Below are 25949 nucleotides of genomic sequence, written 5' to 3'. Positions count from 1 at the left end.
CATATGTGTGACGCATTTTTATAAAATTAGCATTTGTCATAGCTACATTTCTGTTTTCATTGCAGTAAATTATAAATGTATTTTTTTCTATAGTAAACCAGCTGATTTACATCATTCAAAGGAATAGCAATATTGTGTCAGGTTGAGTTTCGTTCATATGATGTATTGTAGTAACATATTAGTTCCGTATGAGGCGCTGTTACTTTCCCGGCTCCTCATTTTCCGTTTTTCACCTCTGATGCATTGTTTACGTGGAAGTGAGTTTCGCTCCGTCTTCCGGGTTGTAGATCCTTCAGGTTGGCATTTCGCTTACAGCGAAGCTCAGCTGCGATGACCGTCGTTCCTGCTCAATCTCTCCGGGTTTCGGATATCCGAGACCCGACGGTTCTGTTCGAGCGGTACAACACCGAGGAGATACGCGGCATCGAGCGGAAAGTCCGCGGAGAGATCGAGCACAAGAAGGAGGAACTTCGTCAGATGGTGGGCGAGCGGTACCGCGATTTGATCGACGCCGCCGACACCATCGGAGAGATGCGTCAGTGTTCGGAGAGCGTAGTTACGTCCATCCAGGACATGCACCGCTATTGCCACAAGCTGAAACAAGGGAAAAGCGGTCCCCAAAGCAACAGCAAAGAAGAGGTACGTGGCTCCATTGTGAAGCTATCGAGCGGTGGTGATGGCTAACTAGTTCTGTTGATTTAGATAGCAAACTGTTCTGCAGAATACCATTCCCCGATCCCTTCTGGACGGTTTATGATGTGTGATTAGACTCCGACAGGTTCCACCCCTTGTGAGATGAATGGTATATGTCAATGATGGGTTTATCTGTGGGTTTCAATATCTACTACACCCTATATCTCTGTGTGATTGTCTCTCTGCCTGTCCCTTTATTTATGGATGTAATGTAGCCTGTCTTAGGCCAGCTCTCCCATCAAGTCCCAGGAGAAGTTCTACACCATGGCCTCTCAGATCAATCACTGTGTATCCCTGTGATTCTCTCTCTCTCTCTTTTCACACCAGGTCCAGAGGCAGTCCCAGGAGAAGTTCTACACCATGGCCTCTCAGATCAATCACTGTGTATCCCTGTGATTCTCTCTCTCTCTTTTCACACCAGGTCCAGAGGCAGTCCCAGGAGAGGTTCTACACCATGGCCTCTCAGATCAATCACTGTGTATCCCTGTGATTCTCTCTCTCTCTCTCTTTTCACACCAGGTCCAGAGGCAGTCCCAGGAGAAGTTCTACACCATGGCCTCTCAGATCAATCACTGTATCCCTGTGATTCTCTCTCTCTCTCTCTCTTTTCACACCAGGTCCAGAGGCAGTCCCAGGAGAGGTTCTACACCATGGCCTCTCAGATCAATCACTGTGTATCCCTGTGATTCTCTCTCTCTCTCTCTTTTCACACCAGGTCCAGAGGCAGTCCCAGGAGAAGTTCTACACCATGGCCTCTCAGATCAATCACTGTGTATCCCTGTGATTCTCTCTCTCTCTCTCTTTTCACACCAGGTCCAGAGGCAGTCCCAGGAGAGGTTCTACACCATGGCCTCTCAGATCAATCACTGTATCCCTGTGATTCTCTCTCTCTGTCTGTATGTGTTTATAAACTCTCTCTTTTCACACCAGGTCCAGAGGCAGTCCCAGGAGAGGTTCTACACCATGGCCTCTCAGATCAAGCTGCTGCTGGAGATCCCAGAGAGGATCTGGAGTTCCATGGAGGCCTCTCAGTACCTGCAGGCAAAGACACTTATTACTAAGACAGTGGACTGTTAGCATTTCCCATAGGAAGACACTGCATACTTAGCCATCTTTGCTAATACTAGCTGGGCATGGCCAATGATGTATGTAAACGCACATCATAGTAGGGCACTGCTAATGCTAACGAGCTAACTCTTGGTTTAATGGACACTCCTGACCAGCCAACTGATATTTAATTTCAGAATTGGTTAAAATTAGGTTATGGTCAGTTTTAGAGATTGGGTAGTCGGGCTGTCAATGGGATACTGGTCAGAAAAGCCCTTATAGCCTCTCCCTGGTTTACCACCCTCTTTGCTGCAGGCCACACAGCTCTACCTGCTCTGCTGCCACCTGCACAGACAGCTCCACCTGGAGGCTGGAGGACCACAGTACAGCCCCGTCCTCGCCCGCTTCCCCATCCTGGTCAGGCAGGTGGCTGCTGCTGGACACTTCAGGTGAATGTCACCGTGATGTCATTTTGGATGAGGGAGACGATTATCAAATCTGGATTTTCTGTGAAATTGAAGAGCCTACCTCAGCAGGGCTAGGAGCACCACATTCAATATAGGAGCACCACCAATATAGAGGCACCACAGTCAATATAGGAGCACCACCAGTATAGGAGCACCACATTCAGTATAGGAGCACCACATTCAATATAGGAGCACCACATTCAATATAGGAGCACCACATTCAATATAGGAGCACCACCAGTATAGGAGCACCACATTCAATATAGGAGCACCACATTCAATATAGGAGCACTCTCTCTCTCTCTCCTACCCCCCTCCCAGGTCCACCATTTTGCTGGACAGTAAGTCAGTCCTGCGTGGTCGGGCGGTGTCTGACCAAGCCATTGCTGAGGCCCTAGTGTCCACCATGCTCCTCGAGGACAGCTCTCCACGTCAGGCTCTGGCTGACTTCCTCCTGGCTAGGAAGGCCTCTATCCAACAGCTACTCAACCAGCCACAGCATGGTACTAGTATATACCACTGTACCACAATACAACCAGCCACAGCATGGTACTAGTATATACCACTGTACCACAATACAACCAGCCACAGCATGGTACTAGTATATACCACTGTACCACAATACAATACCACACATACTTCCTACACAATACACAACACACCATCCTACACAATACACAACATCCTACACAATACACAACATCCTACACAATACACAACATCCTACACAATACACAACATCCTACACAATACACAACATCCTACACAATACACAACACCACATCCTACACAATACACAACATCCTACACAATACACAACACAACATCCTATACAAAACACAACACAATACACAACACCACATCCAACACAATACACAACATCCTACACAATACACAACACCACATCCTACACAATACACAACACCACATCCTACACAATACACAACACCACATCCTACACAATACAACATCCTACACAATACACAACACAACATCCTACACAATACACAACACAATACACAACACAACATCCTATACAATACACAACACAACATCCTACACAATACACAACACAACATCCTACACAATACACAACATCCTACACAATACAACATCCTACACAATACACAACATAACATCCTACACAATACACAACATCCTACACAATACACAACATCCTACACAATACACACATCCTACACAATACACAACATCCTACACAATACACAACATCCTACACAATACACAACATCCTACACAATACACAACATCCTACACAATACACAACATCCTACACAATACACAACATCCTACACAATACACAACACAACATCCTACACAATACACAACATCCTACACAATACACAACATCCTACACAACACAACATCCTACACAACACAACATCCTACACAACACAACATCCTACACAATACACAACATCCTACACAATACACAACATCCTACACAATACACAACACAACATCCTACACAATACACAACACAACATCCTACACAATACACAACACAACATCCTACACAATACACAACACAATACACAACACACAACACAATACACAACACAACATCCTATACAATACACAACACAATACACAATACACAACACAACATCCTACACAACACACAACACAACATCCTACACAATACAACATATTACAGCCAAGACACTTCCACCCCAAGTCAACATGTCCTGTTATCACACTTCCACCCCAAGTCAACATGTCCTGTTATCACACTTCCACCCCAAGTCAACATGTCCTGTTATCACACTTCCACCCCAAGTCAACATGTCCTGTTATCACACTTCCACCCCAAGTCAACATGTCCTGTTATCACACTTCCACCCCAAGTCAACATGTCCTGTTATCACACTTCCACCCCAAGTCAACATGTCCTGTTATCACACTTCCACCCCAAGTCAACATGTCCTGTTATCACACTTCCTCTCCACCCCAAGTCAACATGTCCTGTTATCACACTTCCTCTCCACTCCAATTCAACATGTCCTGTTATCACACTTCCTCTCCACTCCAATTCAACATGTCCTGTTATCACACTTCCTCTCCACTCCAATTCAACATGTCCTGTTATCACACTTCCTCTCCACTCCAATTCAACATGTCCTGTTATCACACTTCCTCTCCACTCCAATTCAACATGTCCTGTTATCACACTTCCTCTCCACTCCAATTCAACATGTCCTGTTATCACACTTCCTCTCCACTCCAATTCAACATGTCCTGTTATCACACTTCCTCTCCACTCCAATTCAACATGTCCTGTTATCACACTTCCTCTCCAATTCAACATGTCCTGTTATCACACTTCCTCTCCACTCCAATTCAACATGTCCTGTTATCACACTTCCTCTCCACTCCAATTCAACATGTCCTGTTATCACACTTCCTCTCCACTCCAATTCAACATGTCCTGTTATCACACTTCCTCTCCACTCCAATTCAACATGTCCTGTTATCACACTTCCTCTCCACTCCAATTCAACATGTCCTGTTATCACACTTCCTCTCCACTCCACTCCAACATGCCTTGTTATCACACTTCCTCTCCAAGTCAACATGCCCTGTTATCACACTTCCTCTCCAAGTCAACATGCCCTGTTATCACACTTCCACCCCAAGTCAACATGCCCTGTTATCACGCTTCCACCCCAAGTCAACATGTCCTGTTATCACACTTCCTCTCCACTCCACTCCAACATGCCCTGTTATCACACTTCCTCTCCAAGTCAACATGTCCTGTTATCACACTTCCACTCCGAGTCAACATGTCCTGTTATCACACTTCCACCCCGAGTCAACATGCCCTGTTATCACGCTTCCACCCCAAGTCAACATGCCCTGTTATCACGCTTCCACCCCAAGTCAACATGCCCTGTTATCACGCTTCCACCCCAAGTCAACATGTCCTGTTATCACACTTCCTCTCCACTCCACTCCAACATGCCCTGTTATCACACTTCCTCTCCAAGTCAACATGTCCTGTTATCACACGTCCACTGTCCTGTTATCACACTTCCTCTCCAAGTCAACATGTCCTGTTATCACACTTCCACTACAAGTCAACATGTCCTGTTATCACACTTCCACTCCGAGTCAACATGTCCTGTTATCACACTTCCACTCCAAGTCAACATGCCCTGTTATCACACTTCCACTCCGAGTCAACATGTCCTTTTATCACACTTCCTCTCCGAGTCAACATGCCCTGTTATCACACTTCCTCATCTCTGTTCAGTGGACCGGTGTGGTGTTTTGATGTGTGGTTCAGGTTGACAGCCATGTCTGTGTGTGTCCCAGGTGCTGGTATTAAGGCCCAGGTGTGTAGCCTGGTAGAGCTGCTGGTGACCACTCTGTACCAGGCCTACGCTGTCTTCTACGTAGCCCCAGAAGGGAGTCCCCGGCTGGGGGACGGAGGGCTGAGCTCCGGCCTCCTCTTCACCACTCTGGAGAACGTCACCTCCACCACACCTACAGGTACATTACCCATGATACCTTGCAAGAAATGGTTGAAGAAGAAAAAATACTTTGTTTATTTTTTATTTAACCTTTATTTAACCTTTTTATTTAACCTTTATTTAACCCTTATTTAACCTTTATTTAACCCTTATTTAACCTTTATTTAACCCTTATTTAACCTTTATTTAACCCTTATTTAACCTTTATTTAACCCTTATTTAACCTTTATTTAACCCTTATTTAACCTTTATTTAACCCTTATTTAACCTTTATTTAACCCTTATTTAACCTTTATTTAACCCTTATTTAACCTTTATTTAACCCTTATTTAACCTTTATTTAACCCTTATTTAACTAGGCAAGTCAGTTAAGATAATTCTTATTTACAATGACGGCCTAACCTACTTTCATCCCATTTTAGTCCCAAACTGATCTGGAGCCCCTAACTTTGATAAGACTATATAAGCATGTTATGTTAGATTGTATAAGCAACATGGTAACAGCTCTACCTTGACCTTTTGATTGGCCGGGTAGAATTGTCACCATGTTGCATACACCTATCCAATCCTCTCTGAGGGATATTGACTTTCAACGATGGAAAATTTGAATATCAATTATAAACCGAGGAGTTTGGGTCTTGGATGCTGATGATCTGAAACAGTGTTTCAGCTGTGTGTGTATATCCAACAATATACCATGGGTATGTTGTAAAAACACACAAAAATACTTCCTTGGTAACCAGTTTATAACAGCATTAAGGCACCTTGGGGGTTTGTGGTATAAGGCCAATACACAACACCCCTGTGGGTCTTATTGTTGAATTATAGAACTGTAGGCATCTCTGTGGTAATCTGTCCTTCCGGTCTCACCTGTTGTCCAGGTAAAGGGAGGCGTGTCCTTCAGGAGGAGGTGAGTACAGGAAGCTGGTTCAAGTACCTCCCCTCTTCCATCGCTGAGTTCCAGCCCGCGCTCAGAACCTTGGCTCAGCCAATCCAGAGAGAGCAGCTCAGAGACACCCTACAGCAGTGGATCAACACGTAAGACCTCATCCAATCAATACCCTTTACTTTGCATATTAGAAACAGCTGCCATATTTCAGCCAATCAATACCCTTTACTTTTGCATATAGAAACAGCTGCCATATTTCAGCCAATCAATACCCTTTACTTTTGCATATAGAAACAGCTGCCATATTTCAGCCAATCAATGCCCTTTAATTTCAACAACTGATATTCAATAGCGATCATAGTCGGCTGTAGAACTAGAATAAGATTTAGTAAGGAGAGTCTGATCTGGGACCAGAAAATAACCATCTTCTTCAGGAACTATATCTGCTCAGGGAACCAAATCAACCAAAATGGAACTCTCACCTGCTGACTAGAAGGGGGGGGGGGGCACACGCGTGTATGGGTCCGCATGTGGATTTTTGTCCATCCACACCAGACGCGATCAGGGCCCACTGGTTGAAATATGTGACTTCCAGACAGTGGTGAGGGAGTTGATAAAAACCTTCAACTTGGGGACACACTCTTGTCTTGAATGATGTCATTCATGCTCCACTAATAAATAATTTAAACAAGCCTGAAGTAAAAATGAAAAAATCCCCTGTCATTGTAAACCTCGGTAAACAGGTAGCCCTTTACACTCCTACCCGTATAGGGGGTTGAACGTGGCAGATTTGAACACTGAAAAACCCCTCAATTGGAGCTCAGTGTCTGTTCAGTAACATGCTATACATGACGTCAGAGCTCAGTGTCTGTTCAGTAACATGCTATACATGACGTCAGAGCTCAGTGGCTGTTCAGTAACATGACGTCAGAGCTCAGTGTCTGTACAGTAACATGACGTCAGAGCTCAGTGTCTGTACAGTAACATGCTATACATGACGTCAGAGCTCAGTGTCTGTACAGTAACATGCTATACATGACGTCAGAGCTCAGTGTCTGTTCAGTAACATGCTATACATGACGTCAGAGCTCAGTGTCTGTTCAGTAACATGCTATACATGACGTCAGAGCTCAGTGGCTGTACAGTAACATGCTATACATGACGTCAGAGCTCAGTGTCTGTTCCGTAACATGCTATACATGACGTCAGAGCTCAGTGTCTGTTCAGTAACATGCTATACATGACGTCAGAGCTGTGGCTGTTCAGTAACATGCTATACATGTCAGAGCTCAGTGGCTGTACAGTAACATGCTATACATGTCAGAGCTCAGTGTCTGTTCAGTAACATGCTATACATGACGTCAGAGCTCAGGCTCTGTGCTTCACAGCTCTGTATGGGTTTTGACTGACAGCCGTTATGAACTAGAGCCCCGTACGTGACCAGAAGTTGTCCCCATCCCTGCCCCTAATTGGGCAACTTTTGTAAATGTTTTGTTGACCGAGTGAAGGAAATGCAGTGAATGAAGAGGGACTCAAATGTATTTATAAAGAGGAGACGTTGAGGACTATAATAAATACTGTTTTGATGTGATACAAGCCAAATACCTGTGAGTCCAACCAAATGTGCACTTCACATTTCCACATCATCAAACTCATGTTGATGATCACTAGGTTTGATACCCTAGGTTGTCCTGAACACAATGAGACTGATACCCTGGGTCGTCCTGAACACAATGAGACTGATACCCTGGGTTGTCCTGAACACAATGAGACTGATACCCTGGGTTGTCCTGAACACAATGCGCCTCATACCCTGGGTTGTCCTGAACGCAATGAGCCTCATACGCTGGGTTGTCCTGAACGCAATGCGCCTCATACCCTGGGTTGTCCTGAACACAATGCGCCTCATACCCTGGGTTGTCCTGAACACAATGCGCCTCATACCCTGGGTTGTCCTGAACACAATGAGCCTCATACCCTGGGTTGTCCTGAACACAATGAGCCTCATACCCTGGGTTGTCCTGAACACAATGAGACTGATACCCTGGGTTGTCCTGAACACAATGAGACTGATACCCTGGGTCGTCCTGAACACGTGAACATGTAGATGGAGGGAAAGCAGGTGAATTGGCATTCAGCCAGACTCTATAACTCATCTTCTCCTTCTCATCCCAGCTGGAAGGAGGACGTCTGTAACAGAGTCAGCAGTCTGGTTAGGGTTGTTATCATGTTGTATTGTTTGTCCCAGCTGTAACAGAGTCAGCAGTCTGGTTAGGGTTGTTATTATGTTGTATTGTTTGTCCCAGCTGTAACAGAGTCAGCAGTCTGGTTAGGGTTGTTATAATGTTGTATTGTTTGTCCCAGCTGTAACAGAGTCAGCAGTCTGGTTAGGGTTGTTATCATGTTGTATTGTTTGTCCCAGCTGTAACAGAGTCAGCAGTCTGGTTAGGGTTGTTATCATGTTGTTTTATTTCTCCCAGCTGTAACAGAGTCAGCAGTCTGGTTAGGGTTGTTATCATGTTGTATTGTTTGTCCCAGCTGTAACAGAGTCAGCAGTCTGGTTAGGGTTGTTATCATGTTGTTTTGTTTCTCCCAGCTGTAACAGAGTCAGCAGTCTGGTTAGGGTTGTTATCATGTTGTATTGTTTTTCTGGCAGCTGTAAGGAGGACATCTGTAATGGTGTCAGCAGTCTGCTGGTCTATGTGAACAGTCTGAAGGGCCTAGCCTCCATCAGAGATGCTGTGTGGGACCTCCTCTCCACCGACTCCATCAGTCAACACTGGAGCTTCATCTGCCAGCGGCTGTTAGAGCGCCCCCTAGCCCTGTGGGAGGACTTCCTACAGCAGCTCTTCCTCCAACGCCTGCAGGTAACTAGCTACACTCAGGTCCCGTTTCCAGGACACAGATTAAAGCTAGTCTTAATCTAGGTTTAGATTAACGAGACCCAGGCCTCGTCCCCTGGGCTTTGATTGTGGACACTTGGAAGGAAGTGTATGGTACACAACATTAGTCCTGGAGGAAGTAGCACCTTCTATGGAGAATCTCTGTTGACCAGGCTTTTCAGACTAGGACTAATCTGTGTCCATGTTATAAAATGGAAAGGAGCGCTGACAGTTTTAGCTGTTGTTGTTAATATTATTCTCTAGTCGTGTGTATTCTATACACCCTGCTCCTCTCATTACATTGAGCTGTTCCCATGCAGACAGTGGAGAACCTTTTAGAAGCAGGACAACAGGTTTAACTAGCTAGTAGCTACAGCTGACTTCTGTCTTCTAGCTATCTAGTAAACTAATTCTCCTCTCCAGAATAGTTCTAATCTGCTCACTGTGTCTGTCTGTTTCTTCTCCCTCCCTCTGTCTCTCTCTCTCTCTCTCTCTCTCTCTCTCTCTCTCTCTCTCTCTCTCTCTCTCTCTCTCTCTCTCTCTCTCTCTCTCTCTCTCTCTCCTTTCCTCTCACTCTCTCATCTCCTTTTCTACCCCCACCCCCCCATCTTCCATCTTCCTCCCTCCTTTCTATCTCTCCCCTTCTCTCTATCTTCTGCTCCCTTAATTCTCCCGTTCTCCATCTCCCCCTCTTCTTCCATTCTCTCCCCCAGGCGATCACCCAGGAGGGTACAGAGACTATATCCACCAGCTGCAGACAGCTCCTCTCCTCTGCCCTTCGAGATCTAGAGGGCCAGCCCACCCCTCCAGGCCCCGGTCCACCGGGCTCCAGCCCTCCCCTCCCCAGCCGAGGTGCTCTCTACGAGGCAGACGTGGCCTCCTTCCTGTGGTCCGAGGCCCAGGGGGACCTACTGAGCGACGCGGCCTGGGTCAGTGTATCCCAACGGGGGCCACAGCACCGGAGCGGCCTGGCCATGAAGACTCAGGCCCTGACACCCTGTGTCCAGATCTTCTGTTCATCACTGGATGCTGCTCTCAGAGACAGACTGGATGACCTGCAGCACTACCTGCCCTCTGATAACACAGGTAGGTAGACAGATGGATTACCTGTCCTCTGATAACACAGGTAGGGAGACAGATGGATTACCTGCAGCATTACCTGCCCTCTGATAACACAGGTAGGTAGACAGATGGATTACCTGCCCTCTGATAACACAGGTAGGGAGACAGATGGATTACCTGCCCTCTGATAACACAGGTAGGGAGACAGATGGATTACCTGCAGCATTACCTGCCCTCTGATAACACAGGTAGGTAGACAGATGGATGACCTGCAGCACTACCTGCCCTCTGATAACACAGGTAGGGAGACAGATGGATTACCTGCCCTCTGATAACACAGGTAGGGAGACAGATGGATTACCTGCCCTCTGATAACACAGGTAGGGAGGCAGATGGATTACCTGTCCTCTGATAACACAGGTAGGGAGACAGATGGATTACCTGCCCTCTGATAACACAGGTAGGTAGACAGATGGATTACCTGTAGCACTACCTGTCCTCTGATAACACAGGTACAATGGGGCAAAAAAGTATTTAGTCAGCCACCAATTGTGCAAGTTCTCAAACTTAAAAAGATGAGAGGCCTGTAATTTTCATCATAGGTACACTTCAACTATGACAGACAAAATGAGAAGAAAAAAAATCCTGAAAATCACATTGTAGGATTTTTTAATGAATTTATTTGCTACTACTACCTCTCCCTCTACCACCTCCTCCTCCCCCTCTACCACCTCCTCCATCCCCTCCTACCCCTCTACCATCTCCTCCATCCCCTCCTCCCCCTCTACCACCTCCTCCATCCCCTCCTCCCCCTCTACCACCTCCTCCATCCCCTCCTCCCCCTCTACCACCTCCTCCATCCCCTCCTCCCCCTCTACCACCTCCTCCATCCCCTCCTCCCCCTCTACCACCTCCTCCACCTCTACCACCTCCTCCATCCCCTCCTCCCCCTCTTCCATCTCCTCCTCCCCTTCTACCACCTTCTCCATCTCCTCCTCCCCCTCTACCACCTCCTCCATCTCCTCCTCCCCCTCTACCACTTCCTCCATCTCCTCCTCCCCCTCTACCATCTCCTCCATCTCCTCCTCCCCCTTCATCTCCTCCTCCCCCTCTACCACCTCCTCCATCCCCTCATCCCCCTCTACCACCTCCTCCATCTCCTCCTCCCCCTATTCCATCTCCTCCTCCCCTTCTACCACCTTCTCCATCTCCTCCTCCCCCTCTACCACCTCCTCCATCTCCTCCTCCCCCTCTACCACTTCCTCCATCTCGTCCTCCATCTCCTCCTCCCCCTCTACCATCTCCTCCATCTCCTCCTCCCCCTCCATCTCCTCCTCCCCCTCTACCATCTCCTCCTCCCCCTCTACCACCTCCATCTCCTCCTCCTCCCCCTCTACCATCTCCTCTACCTCCCCCTCTACCACCTCCTCCATCTCCTCCTCCCCCTCTACCATCGCCTCCTCCCCCTCTACCACCTCCTCCATCTCCACTTCCTCCCCCTCTACCACCTCCTCCATCTCCTCCTCCACCTCCTCCTCTACCACCTCCTCCATCTCCTCCTCCTCCACCCCCCCCCTCTACCACCTCCTCCTCTACCACCTCCTCCTCTACCACCTCCTCCTCTACCACCTCCTCCATCTCCTCCTCCTCCCCTCTACCACCTCCTCCATCTCATCCACCTCCTCCATCTCATCCACCTCCTCCACCTCCCCCTCTACCACCTCCTCCATCTCCTCCTCCACCCCCCCCTCTACCACCTCCTCCTATACCACCTCCTCCATCTCCTCCTCCTCCCCTCTACCACCTCCTCCATCTCCCCCTCTACCACCTCCTCCACCTCCCCCTCTACCACCTCCTCCTCCTCCTCTCTACCACCTCCTCCATCTCCCCCTCTACCACCTCCTCCATCTCATCCTCCACCTCCCCCTCTACCACCTCCTCCACCTCCTCTACCACCTCCTCCATCTCCTCCTCCACCCCCCCCCTCTACCACCTCCTCCTCTACCACCTCCTCCATCTCCTCCTCCTCCCCTCTACCACCTCCTCCATCTCCCCCTCTACCACCTCCTCCATCATGTCCTCCCCCTCTACCACCTCCTCTACCTACTCCTCCATCTCCTCTTCCTCCCCCTCTACCTCTTCCTTCTCCTCCTCTTCATCCACAGATCCCCAGGTCCCCTCCGTCTCCTTCACTATAGGCCTCGGCTCTGGGTCCAGTTCTGGTTCCGGTACCGTCTCATCCTTCGACCGGTACAAAGACGCCGTGGCGGTAGAGGAAACCCTACGTGAACGCTGTCTGGCATGCGTACGTGACATCATCACCTGCGTGCGCTCTAAACTGGGGGCGGCCTCACCTGTTGGCTCCTCCCCCGGCCCAGCCCGTCTCAGCTCGGTGCTCTTCATGGCCCGCCTCTGTCAGTCCCTCAGCAAGCTCTGCCCCAACCTCAGGCAGTGCATCCTGGGTAAACAGGGCTGTGCTGCAGCTGACCCTATTACCAAGGGAACACCCCGCCAAAGCAGGAAGTTGGGGAAGGCGGCTGCCAAGGCGACAGAGGTTAGCCCCGCCCAGGCCAAGTGGGCGTGTCTGAAAGAGGAGCTTCTGGTTGTCAGTATGGAAGCATATCGGATATGGAGCTCCGCCCTCTCTAAGGTGAGGGGATTACTTGGAGGGATAGTTCACCACTAAATCAAAGTTTGTCAGACATTTTCTGGGGCTGTTTAAACATCTCAGAGTTGGAGTGCGGCTCTAGGATCCGTTTTGCTGATCCTAGACCAGCTCTATGACTGAATACTGGTCCTATTAGATTACATGGACAGGGGGGGCCTGATCCTAGACCAGTTCTATGACTGAATACTGGTCCTATTAGATTACATGGACAGGGGGGGCCTGATCCTAGACCAGTTCTATGACTGAATACTGGTCCTATTAGATTACATGGACAGGGGGGGCCTGATCCTAGACCTACTCTATGACTGAATACTGGTCCTATTAGATTACATGGACAGGGGGGGCCTGATCCTAGACCAGCTCTATGACTGAATACTGGTCCTATTAGATTACATGGACAGGGGGACCTGATCCTAGACCTACTCTATGATTGAATACTGGTCCTTTTAGATTACATGGACAGGGGGGGCCTGATCCTAGACCTACTCTATGACTGAATACTGGTCCTATTAGATTACATGGACAGGGGGGGCCTGATCCTAGACCTACTCTATGACTGAATACTGGTCCTATTAGATTACATGGACAGGGGGGGGCCTGATCCTAGACCTACTCTATGACTGAATACTGGTCCTTTTAGATTACATGGACAGGGGGGGCCTGATCCTAGGCCAGTTCTATGACTGAATACTGGTCCTATTAGATTACATGGACAGGGGGGGCCTGATCCTAGACCAGTTCTATGACTGAATACTGGTCCTATTAGATTACATGGACAGGGGGGGCCTGATCCTAGACCAGTTCTATGACTGAATACTGGTCCTATTAGATTACATGGACAGGGGGGACCTGATCCTAGACCAGCTCTCTGAGAGGCTTGATACAGAATTTTGTGGTCTAAGAATGTCAGACAAACTTCCAACAATCAGTTTGAAATGAAATCACAACCCAGTCAGTTTAGGCCGAGCCATCCTTCCTTTGTTGTCATGTCTTTTATTACCTTTCCCCCTGGTCTCCCCCTCTTTCTCTCTCTCTCTACCCCCCCTTACCCCCCGGTCTCCCCCTCTCTCTCTCTCTCTCTCCCCCAAGGCGCTGGTGGGTCGGTTTGCGACCTCGCTGCACGCAGAGTCTGCCGGGGCTATCCTAGCAAACGCCACCAACTGGGAGGAGCTAGAGATCCAGGAAGAGGCGGAGTCAGGGAGCAGCGTCACCTCCAAGATCAGACTTCCTGTCCAGGTAAGAGTGATGTTATGACATCATCGCTCAGCTCAGCAGGACCTGACCAGTAGTGTCTCACAGACAGGAGAAAGGATTTTCAAATAGAAAATGAACACTGAGATGCTGCAATATTATCTCTCTCTGTCTCTCTCTCTCTGTCTCTCTGTCTCTCTCTCTCTCCCCCCCCCTCCCTCCATAGCCGTCGTGGTTTGTCCAGTCTCTGCTGTTCCACCTGTGTCTGGAGGTGAATGGTGTAGGGGGTCATGCTGTGCCCCGCCCCACCCTACAGGAGTTACTACAAGGCTGCATGGACCTGGTGCTGCACCAGTACCAGAACCTCATACACACAGCGCAGGACAAGGTAACACACACACACACACAGCGCAGGACAAGGTAACACACACACACACACACACAGCGCAGGACAAGGTAACACACACACACACACACACAGCGCAGGACAAGGTAACACACACACACACACAGCGCAGGACAAGGTAACACACACACACACACACACAGCGCAGGACAAGGTAACACACACACACACACAGCGCAGGACAAGGTAACACACACACACACACACACAGCGCAGGACAAGGTAACACACACACACACACAGCGCAGGACAAGGTAACACACACACACACACAGCGCAGGACAAGGTAACACACACACACACACACAGCGCAGGACAAGGTAACACACACACACACACACACACAGCGCAGGACAAGGTAACACACACACACACACACAGCGCAGGACAAGGTAACACACACACACACACACAGCGCAGGACAAGGTAACACACACACACACACACACACAGCGCAGGACAAGGTAACACACACACACACACAGCGCAGGACAAGGTAACACACACACACACACACACAGCGCAGGACAAGGTAACACACACACACACACAGCGCAGGACAAGGTAACACACACACACACACACAGCGCAGGACAAGGTAACACACACACACACAGCGCAGGACAAGGTAACACACACACACACAAACACACACACAGCGCAGGACAAGGTAACACACACACACACAGCGCAGGACAAGGTACACACACAGCGCAGGACAAGGTAACACACAGGGCTGACACTGTAATCATAGAGCACACCTGGACAATGACATGAGTTGTCATCCTAAAGAGATTAACATCTCTCTCCCCCCCTCTCTCTCTCTCTCCAGGACTGTCCGTTCCCTATGACTCAGAACAGGTCTCTACAGCTGTTATTTGACCTGAGATATCTCACTGCTACCCTGGGTACCAAACTAGAGGATGGCAGGGGCTTCCGCTCTCAACAAGACCCCAGGTACACACACACACACACACACACACCTGTATGTTACAGGGTTCAGTAACATCCTGGTCTCTCTGTGTGTTACAGGGTTCAGTAACATCCTGGTCTCTCTGTGTGTTACAGGGTTCAGTAACATCCTGGTCTCTCTGTATGTTACAGAGTTCAGTAACATCCTGGTCTCTCTGTATGTTACAGGGTTCAGTAACATCCTGGTCTCTCTGTATGTTACAGGGTTCAGTAACATCCTGGTCTCTCTGTATGTTACAGGGTTCAGTAACATCCTGGTCTCTGTGTGTTACAGGGTTCAGTAACATCCTGGTCTCTCTGTGTGTTACAGGGTTCAGTAACATCCTGGTCTCTCTGTATGTTACAGGGTTCAGTAACATCCTGGTCTCTCTGTGTGTTACAGGGTTCAGTAACATCCTGGTCTCTCTGTATGGTACAGGGTTCAGTAACATCCTGGTCTCTCTGTAGGTTACAGGGTTCAGTAACATCCTGGTCTCTCTGTATGGTACAGGGTTCAGTAACATCCTGGTCTCTCTGTGTGTTACAGGGTTCAGTAACATCCTGGTCTCTCTGTATGTTACAGGGTTCAGTAACATCCTGGTCTCTCTGTGTGTTACAGGGTCCAGCAGGTGTGTGATTCGCTGGAGAGCTACATTGATCCCTTTGACCTGGATGTGTTCATGCCGCCATTCAACAGCAACCTCAACCGCCTATCACAGAGGAGTTCGGTACGAATAGCCCCGCCCCCTGACGCTACTAACGTGATTGGAGACTAAAATGAATCATGATAGTCAGTGTAGAGTAAGGTTATTCTGATTTATCCTGGGTTATCCACTGTGTATTGATCGTTCAGTAACTTTGGTCACAATTTGTAGCTCTCTCGGAGGTGCTGTTAGGGATTCAGATGTTGTATTGACGTTGTGATCATTTATGTGGTGTGTTTTATATTGTACGATTGTGGTGTTTTGGTTGCGTTAAGGTTGTTGTGCTAACTTTGCGATAATGTTGTAATAACATTTCAAAGGGAATTTCCAGGTCAACAAAACAAAAGAAAAAAGAAGAGAGAAATGGTTGATAGTAACGGAGAAAATGTCCAACTTTGGCCTCTTCTCTGCTGTTATATCACAATGACACAGCACCAAATGTTCTGTAAACACCAGCTGAGAGGCTCGTAGGATTTCACAGCCGCTACAGATCATTACAATCTTCCAGTCTGACGGCAAGTCACTATCATCAGATATGAGAACAATCCATAACATACAGCATGGAGTCTAGTGATCAACTCACATCCTCTACAACCACAACACAGGAAGTCATGGAGTCTAGTGACCATCAACTCACATCCTCTACAACCACAACACAGGAAGTCATGGAGTCTAGTGATCAACTCACATCCTCTACAACCACAACACAGGAAGTCATGGAGTCTAGTGATCAACTCACATCCTCTACAACCACAACACAGGAAATCATGGAGTCTAGTGACCATCAACTCATATCCTGTACAACCACAACACAGGAAGTCATGGAGTCTAGTGACCATCAACTCACATCCTGTACAACCACAACACAGGAAGTCATGGAGTCTAGTGACCATCAACTCATATCCTGTACAACCACAACACAGGAAGTCATGGAGTCTAGTGACCATCAACTCACATCCTGTACAACCACAACACAGGAAATCATGGAGTCTAGTGACCATCAACTCACATCCTGTACAACCACAACACAGGAAGTCATGGAGTCTAGTGACCATCAACTCACATCCTGTACAACCACAACACAGGAAGTCATGGAGTCTAGTGACCATCAACTCACATCCTGTACAACCACAACACAGGAAGTCATGGAGTCTAGTGACCATCAACTCACATCCTGTACAACCACAACACAGGAAGTCATGGAGTCTAGTGATCAACTCACATCCTCTACAACCACAACACAGGAAGTCATGGAGTCTAGTGACCATCAACTCACATCCTCTACAACCACAACACAGGAAGTCATGGAGTCTAGTGACCATCAACTCACATCCTGTACAACCACAACACAGGAAATCATGGAGTCTAGTGACCATCAACTCACATCCTGTACAACCACAACACAGGAAGTCATGGAGTCTAGTGACCATCAACTCACATCCTGTACAACCACAACACAGGAAGTCATGGAGTCTAGTGACCATCAACTCACATCCTGTACAACCACAACACAGGAAGTCATGGAGTCTAGTGACCATCAACTCACATCCTGTACAACCACAACACAGGAAATCATGGAGTCTAGTGACCAACTCACATCCTGTACAACCACAACACAGGAAATCATGGAGTCTAGTGACCATCAACTCACATCCTGTACAACCACAACACAGGAAGTCATGGAGTCTAGTGACCATCAACTCACATCCTGTACAACCACAACACAGGAAATCATGGAGTCTAGTGACCATCAACTCACATCCTGTACAACCACAACACAGGAAATCATGGAGTCTAGTGACCATCAACTCACATCCTGTACAACCACAACACAGGAAGTCATGGAGTCTAGTGACCATCAACTCACATCCTGTACAACCACAACACAGGAAATCATGGAGTCTAGTGACCATCAACTCACATCCTGTACAACCACAACACAGGATATCATGGAGTCTAGTGACCATCAACTCACATCCTGTACAACCACAACACAGGATATCATGGAGTCTAGTGACCATCAACTCACATCCTGTACAACCACAACACAGGAAGTCATGTGTGTTACACACAGGGGAAATGTAGCAATATGCTAAAGCCCTGTGTTAATGACTAAATTCCCTTTAAATGTCCCCATTCTAAACACTGTGTTAATGTTGTGTGGTTCCAGGTGTTGTTGGGGTTGTTGACGGGGACAGAGAAGCAGTTTATTTCCCGTGGTAACAGCGCGGCCTCTCAGGAACCCTACAACATCCTGCCACTGGCCAGCACCCAGATCAGGTGACTACACACACCAGGACACACACCAGCACCCAGATCAGGTGACAACACACACTAGCACCCAGATCAGGTGACAACACACACCAGCACCCAGATCAGGTGACAACGCACACCAGGACACACACCAGCACCCAGATCAGGTGACAACACACACCAGCACCCAGATCAGGTGACTACACACACCAGCACCCAGATCAGGTGACTACAGACACCAGGACACACACCAGCACCCAGATCAGGTGACTACACACCAGGACCCAGATCAGGTGACAACACACACCAGGACCCAGATCAGGTGACAACACACACCAGGACACACACCAGCACCCAGATCAGGTGACAACACACACCAGGACACACACCAGCACCCAGATCAGGTGACAACACACACCAGCACCCAGATCAGGTGACAACACACAACAGCACCAAGATCAGGTGACTACAGACACCAGCACCCAGATCAGGTGACTACAGACACCAGCACCCAGATCAGGTGACAACACACACTAGCACCCAGATCAGGTGACAACACACACCAGCACCCAGATCAGGTGACAACACACAACAGCACCCAGATCAGGTGACTACACACACCAGCACCCAGATCAGGTGACTACACACACCAGCACCCAGATCAGGTGACACCACACCAGGACACACACCAGCACCCAGATCAGGTGACAACACACACCAGGACACACACCAGCACCCAGATCAGGTGACAACACACACCAGGACACACACCAGCACCCAGATCAGGTGACAACACACAACAGCACCCAGATCAGGTGACTACAGACAACAGCACCCAGATCAGGTGACTACACACACCAGCACCCAGATCAGGTGACTACACACACCAGCACCCAGATCAGGTGACTACACACACCAGCACCCAGATCAGGTGACTACACACACCAGCACCCAGATCAGGTGACACCACACACCAGGACACACACCAGCACCCAGATCAGGTGACAACACACACCAGGACACACACCAGCACCCAGATCAGGTGACTACACACACCAGGACACACACCAGCACCCAGATCAGGTGACACCACACACCAGGACACACACCAGCACCCAGATCAGGTAACAACACACACCAGGACACACACCAGCACCCAGATCAGGCGGCAACACACACCAGGATCCAGATCAGGTGACAACACACACCAGCACCCAGATCAGGTGACACCACACACCAGGACACATAATCATAAATAAAAAGTATCTCTGAATACGAGTTCTGATATTGGATCACTGGACAGATGGGACCTGATCCTACACCAGCTCTATGACTGAATACTGGTCCTATTAGATTACATGGACAGGGGGACCTGATCCTAGACCAGCTCTATGACTGAATACTGGTCCTATTAGATTACATGGACAGGGGGGACCTGATCCTAGACCAGCTCTATGACTGAATACTGGTCCTATTAGATTACATGGACAGGGGGACCTGATCCTAGACCAGCTCTATGACTGAATACTGGTCCTATTAGATTACATGGACAGGGGGGACCTGATCCTAGACCAGCTCTATGACTGAATACTGGTCCTATTAGATTACATGGACAGGGGGACCTGATCCTAGACCAGCTCTATGACTGAATACTGGTCCTAATTGATTACATGGACAGGGGGGACCTGATCTTAGACCAGCACTTTTACCTTGAGATGCCTTATGAATAGGCTTCAGGTCCATTAGTATTATAGCCCAGTACCCTGTCTATAGGCTACAGGTCCAGACGTATTTTAACCCAGTACCCTGTCTATAGGCTACAGGTCCATTAGTATTATAGCCCAGGACCCTGTCTATAGGCTACAGGTCCATTAGTATTATAGCCCAGTACCCTGTCTATAGGCTACAGGTCCATTAGTATTATAGCCCAGTACCCTGTCTATAGGCTACAGGTCCATTAGTATTATAGCCCAGTACCCTGTCTATAGGCTACAGGTCCATTAGTATTATAGCCCAGTACCCAGTCTATAGGCTACAGGTCCATTAGTATTATAGCCCAGTACCCTGTCTATAGGCTACAGGTCCATTAGTATTATAGCCCAGTACCCTGTCTATAGGCTACAGGTCCATTAGTATTATAGCCCAGTACCCTGTCTATAGGCTACAGGTCCATTAGTATTATAGCCCAGTACCCTGTCTATAGGCTACAGGTCCATTAGTATTATAGCCCAGTACCCTGTCTATAGGCTACAGGTCCATTAGTATTATAGCCCAGTACCCTGTCTATAGGCTACAGGTCCATTAGTATTATAGCCCAGTACCCTGTCTATAGGCTACAGGTCCATTAGTATTATAGCCCAGTACCCTGTCTATAGGCTACAGGTCCATTAGTATTATAGCCCAGTACCCTGTCTATAGGCTACAGGTCCATTAGTATTATAGCCCAGTACCCTGTCTATAGGCTACAGGTCCAGATATATTTTAACCCAGTGCCATGTCTCTGTTCTCCAGGTTTGGGCTGTTACCTCTGAGCATGACCAACTCCCGTAAAACCAAGTCCTCCACACAGGGAACTGACATCACTCGCCCACTGGTGAGTCACACAGATGGACGAGCGGGGGAGGGGGAGGACTGACGGACCGGTGGGGGGTGGGGGCTGTTGGGGGAGGACGGATGGACCGCCGGGGGGGGGTGTTGGGGGAGGGGGGGGTCTGAGGTTGAACATATAGCTGAGGTTTTCATATAAACCTGCCTGTATGAATGTCAACCTCACCTCAAGTTTCAGTCTGTTTTTAACCTTGGCCATGTCTGTTGATTTCCTACGATGTGTATCATGATGTTTTAACCTTGGCCATGTCTGTTGATTTCCTACGATGTGTATCATGATGTTTTAACCTTGGCCATGTCTGTTGATTTCCTACGATGTGTATCATGATGTTTTAACCTTGGCCATGTCTGTTGATTTCCTACGATGTGTATCATGATGTTTTAACCTTGGCCATGTCTGTTGATTTCTTGAGGGCAACAGACCCAGGACAGCAGCAACAGGTCATTGTGTGTGTGGGTGGTATCTTTAGTGTGTGTGTGGGTGGTATCTTTAGTGTGTGTGTGGGTGGTATCTTTAGTGTGTGTGTGGGTGGTATCTTTAGTGTGTGTGTGGGTGGTATCTTTAGTGTGTGTGTGGTGGTATCTTTAGTGTGTGTGGTGGTATCTTTAGTGTGTGTGGGTGGTATCTTTAGTGTGTGTGTGGGTGGTATCTTTAGTGTGTGTGGGTGGTATCTTTAGTGTGTGTGTGGTGGTATCTTTAGTGTGTGTGGGTGGTATCTTTAGTGTGTGTGTGGGTGGTATCTTTAGTGTGTGTGGGTGGTATCTTTAGTGTGTGTGTGGTGGTATCTTTAGTGTGTGTGGGTGGTATCTTTAGTGTGTGTGGGTGGTATCTTTAGTGTGTGTGTGGGTGGTATCTTTAGTGTGTGTGTGGGTGGTATCTTTAGTGTGTGTGGGTGGTATCTTTAGTGTGTGTGTGGTGGTATCTTTAGTGTGTGTGGGTGGTATCTTTAGTGTGTGTGTGGGTGGTATCTTTAGTGTGTGTGGTGGTATCTTTAGTGTGTGTGGGTGGTATCTTTAGTGTGTGTGGGGTGGTATCTTTAGTGTGGGTGTGGTGGTATCTTTAGTGTGTGTGGGTGGTATCTTTAGTGTGTGTGGGTGGTATCTTTAGTGTGTGTGGGTGGTATCTTTAGTGTGTGTGTGGGTGGTATCTTTAGTGTGTGTGGGTGGTATCTTTAGTGTGTGTGTGGTGGTATCTTTAGTGTGTGTGGGTGGTATCTTTAGTGTGTGTGGGTGGTATCTTTAGTGTGTGTGTGGGTGGTATCTTTAGTGTGTGTGGTGGTATCTTTAGTGTGTGTGGGTGGTATCTTTAGTGTGTGTGTGGTGGTATCTTTAGTGTGTGTGGGTGGTATCTTTAGTGTGTGTGTGGGTGGTATCTTTAGTGTGTGTGGTGGTATCTTTAGTGTGTGTGGGTGGTATCTTTAGTGTGTGTGGGGTGGTATCTTTAGTGTGGGTGTGGTGGTATCTTTAGTGTGTGTGGGTGGTATCTTTAGTGTGTGTGTGGGTGGTATCTTTAGTGTGTGTGGGTGGTATCTTTAGTGTGTGTGGGTGGTATCTTTAGTGTGTGTGGTGGTATCTTTAGTGTGTGTGGGTGGTATCTTTAGTGTGTGTGGGTGGTATCTTTAGTGTGTGTGGGTGGTATCTTTAGTGTGTGTGGGTGGTATCTTTAGTGTGTGTGGGTGGTATCTTTAGTGTTAGTTATCTATCTTTAATGTGTTATATTCTATGTGCCATGAAGTGTTTTTGCAGTGGGGAGGTTTGCAGTGTGCTAAGCCAACTTCTATTTTTCCTGCGTTTGGTTTTTAACGTGGCTTCGGTTTGATTTGATGTTGCCTCAGATCGCTAACTAACGAGAACATGTGATCTGCGTCTTCAATGCCATCCTATTCCCTGTATAGTACACTGTTTTTGAGCCCTGTGGGTTTTTGCTGACGGCTAACCCGGTTTCACGCTGTCTGCCGGGATCTGCAGTCAATTTGATATTCGATTCATGAATCGGCAATGTTCCTATTTTTTATCTAAGAGGATTTTTCAATTCTCCTCAACTGATTTTTGTAGTGACGTGGATTTGACCTCCCCCCTGCCTCACACCATTCCAAACCGTATCTGTGACCAGACAAACAGCGAGTGTTCCAAACCGTATCTGTGACCAGACAAACAGCGAGTGTTCCAAACCGTATCTGTGACCAGACAAACAGCGAGTGTTCCAAACCGTATCTGTGACCAGACAAACAGCGAGTGTTCCAAACCGTATCTGTGACCAGACAAACAGCGAGTGTTCCAAACCGTATCTGACCAGACAAACAGCTAGTCTTCCAAACCGTATCTGTGACCAGACAAACAGCGAGTGTTCCAAACCGTATCTGTGACCAGACAAACAGCGAGTGTTCCAAACCGTATCTGTGACCAGACAAACAGCGAGTGTTCCAAACCGTATCAGTGACCAGACAAACAGCGAGTGTTCCAAACCGTATCAGTGACCAGACAAACAGCGAGTGTTCCAAACCGTATCTGTGACCAGACAAACAGCGAGTGTTCCAAACCGTATCTGTGACCAGACAAACAGCGAGTGTTCCAAACCGTATCAGTGACCAGACAAACAGCGAGTGTTCCAAACCGTATCTGTGACCAGACAAACAGCTAGTGTTCCAAACCGTATCTGTGACCAGACAAACAGCGAGTGTTCCAAACCGTATCTGTGACCAGACAAACAGCGAGTGTTCCACACCGTATCTGTGACCAGACAAACAGCGAGTGTTCCAAACCGTATCTGACCAGACAAACAGCTAGTGTTCCAAACCGTATCAGTGACCAGACAAACAGCGAGTGTTCCAAACCGTATCTGTGACCAGACAAACAGCGAGTGTTCCAAACCGTATCTGTGACCAGACAAACAGCGAGTGTTCCAAACCGTATCTGACCAGACAAACAGCGAGTGTTCCAAACCGTATCTGTGACCAGACAAACAGCGAGTGTTCCAAACCAGAGTGTTTTCACATCAATTTTCCATGGGGGTGCATCTCAATACTCTGACGTGGCTTCCTCTCATTGTCTCCTCGCCTTCATCTGCACTGATCTGAACGAACAAAACAAAGGAAGCCGACCAGCTTCCTTGCTTATTAGGGAGGAGACAAGGACATGAGGCCAGGGTCGAGTTCATGTCACGCACACAATGGAAAACATTAGTTCAGGTAGTCTCTCTCTATTTCTCTCAGTCCAGGTAGTCTCTCTCTCTTTCGCTCAGTTCAGGTAGTCTCTCAGTTCAGGTAGTCTCTCTCTATTTATCTCTGTTCAGGTAGTCTCTCTCTATTTCTCTCAGTTCAGGTAGTCTCTCTCTCTTTCTCTCAGTTCAGGTAGTCTCTCTCTATTTCTCTCAGTTCAGGTAGTCTCTCAGTTCAGGTAGTCTCTCTCTTTCTCTCAGTTCAGGTAGTCTCTCAGTTCAGGTAGTCTCTCTCTTTCTCTCAGTCCAAGTAGTCTCTCTATTTCTCTCAGTTCAGGTAGTCTCTCTCTCTCTTTCTCTCAGTTCAGGTAGTCTCTCAGTTCAGGTAGTCTCTCTCTATTTATCTCTGTTCAGGTAGTCTCAGGTCAGGTAGTCTCTCAGTTCAGGTAGTCTCTCCATATTTCTCTCATTTCAGGTAGTCTCTCAGTTCAGGTAGTCTCTCTCAGTTCAGGTAGTCTCTCTCTATTTCTCTCAGTTCAGGTAGTCTCTCCCTATTTCTCTCAGTTCAGGTAGTCTCTCAGTTCAGGTAGTCTCTCTCTATTTCTCTCAGTTCAGGTAGTCTCTCAATTCAGGTAGTCTCTCTATTTCTCTCAGTTCAGGTAGTCTCTCTCTATTTCTCTCAGTTCAGGTAGTCTCTCAGTTCAGGTAGTCTCTCTCTCTTTCTCTCAGTTCAGGTAGTCTCTCTTTCTCTCAGTTCAGGTAGTCTCTCTCTATTTCTCTCAGTTCAGGTAGTCTCTCAGTTCAGGTAGTCTCTCTCTATTTCTCTCAGTTCAGGTAGTCTCTCTCTATTTCTCTCAGTTCAGGTAGTTTCTCTATTTCTCTCAGTTCAGGTAGTCTCTCTCTCTTTCTCTCAGTTCAGGTAGTCTCTCTCTATTTCTCTCAGTTCAGGTAGTCTCTCTCTCTTTCTCTCAGTTCAGGTAGTCTCTCTCTTTCAGTTTCAAACTGTTATCTTCTGTATAGTGCCCAATGAACATCACCAAGTTCTGACTGTTAAGTAATTCACCCCATATCTGTTGTTTTAAATCCTCTCCTCCATTTCTCTCTCCCCTCCTATAGGCCTCACCCACCTCTAAACCCGCCCATGACGACACCTTCCGCCCTGGCAACCTGTTCAGACAGCTAGCCAATCAGGAGGAGGAGCTCGTGGCGCCGCCGTCGCTATTCAAGCTGGGCTGGCTCTCTGGCATGTCCAAATAAGGGTCTATGTCCCTAATGACACTCTCTATTCCCACTATGTAGTGCACTACTTTTGACAAGGACCTATGGGAACTATTCCCACTATATAGGGAATAGGGTGCCATTTAACACTGAACCCAAATAAGGAGTGTGACTGTTTTGTATTCTTTAAACACCTTGTACTGTACAGAGACTGTTAGAAGATATGAATCAATATTACAGTTTGCACAGATGATTCATGA

The 25949-nt window shown here is 47.8% G+C and overlaps 1 protein-coding gene across 1 annotated transcript; it reads left to right on the top strand.

Annotated features, from left to right (window-relative positions):
- The first annotated feature begins 229 nt into the window (after positions 1 to 229).
- Positions 230 to 25949, top strand: cog1 (component of oligomeric golgi complex 1). The gene is made up of 16 exons (XM_031819941.1): positions 230 to 639; positions 1624 to 1734; positions 2056 to 2189; positions 2529 to 2710; positions 5544 to 5720; positions 6583 to 6739; positions 9247 to 9457; positions 10186 to 10558; positions 12700 to 13184; positions 14292 to 14438; positions 14620 to 14781; positions 15632 to 15756; positions 16370 to 16478; positions 18625 to 18734; positions 21219 to 21300; positions 25588 to 25949. The coding sequence occupies exons 1-16, from the start codon at positions 331 to 333 to the stop codon at positions 25726 to 25728; spliced, it is 3015 nt and encodes a 1004-aa protein (XP_031675801.1). The 5' UTR covers positions 230 to 330; the 3' UTR covers positions 25729 to 25949.

This window comes from Oncorhynchus kisutch, unplaced genomic scaffold, assembly GCF_002021735.2.
Source record: "Oncorhynchus kisutch isolate 150728-3 unplaced genomic scaffold, Okis_V2 scaffold2905, whole genome shotgun sequence".
Taxonomy (NCBI): Eukaryota; Metazoa; Chordata; class Actinopteri; order Salmoniformes; family Salmonidae; genus Oncorhynchus; species Oncorhynchus kisutch.
This window is presented reverse-complemented; position numbering and strand designations above follow the sequence as displayed.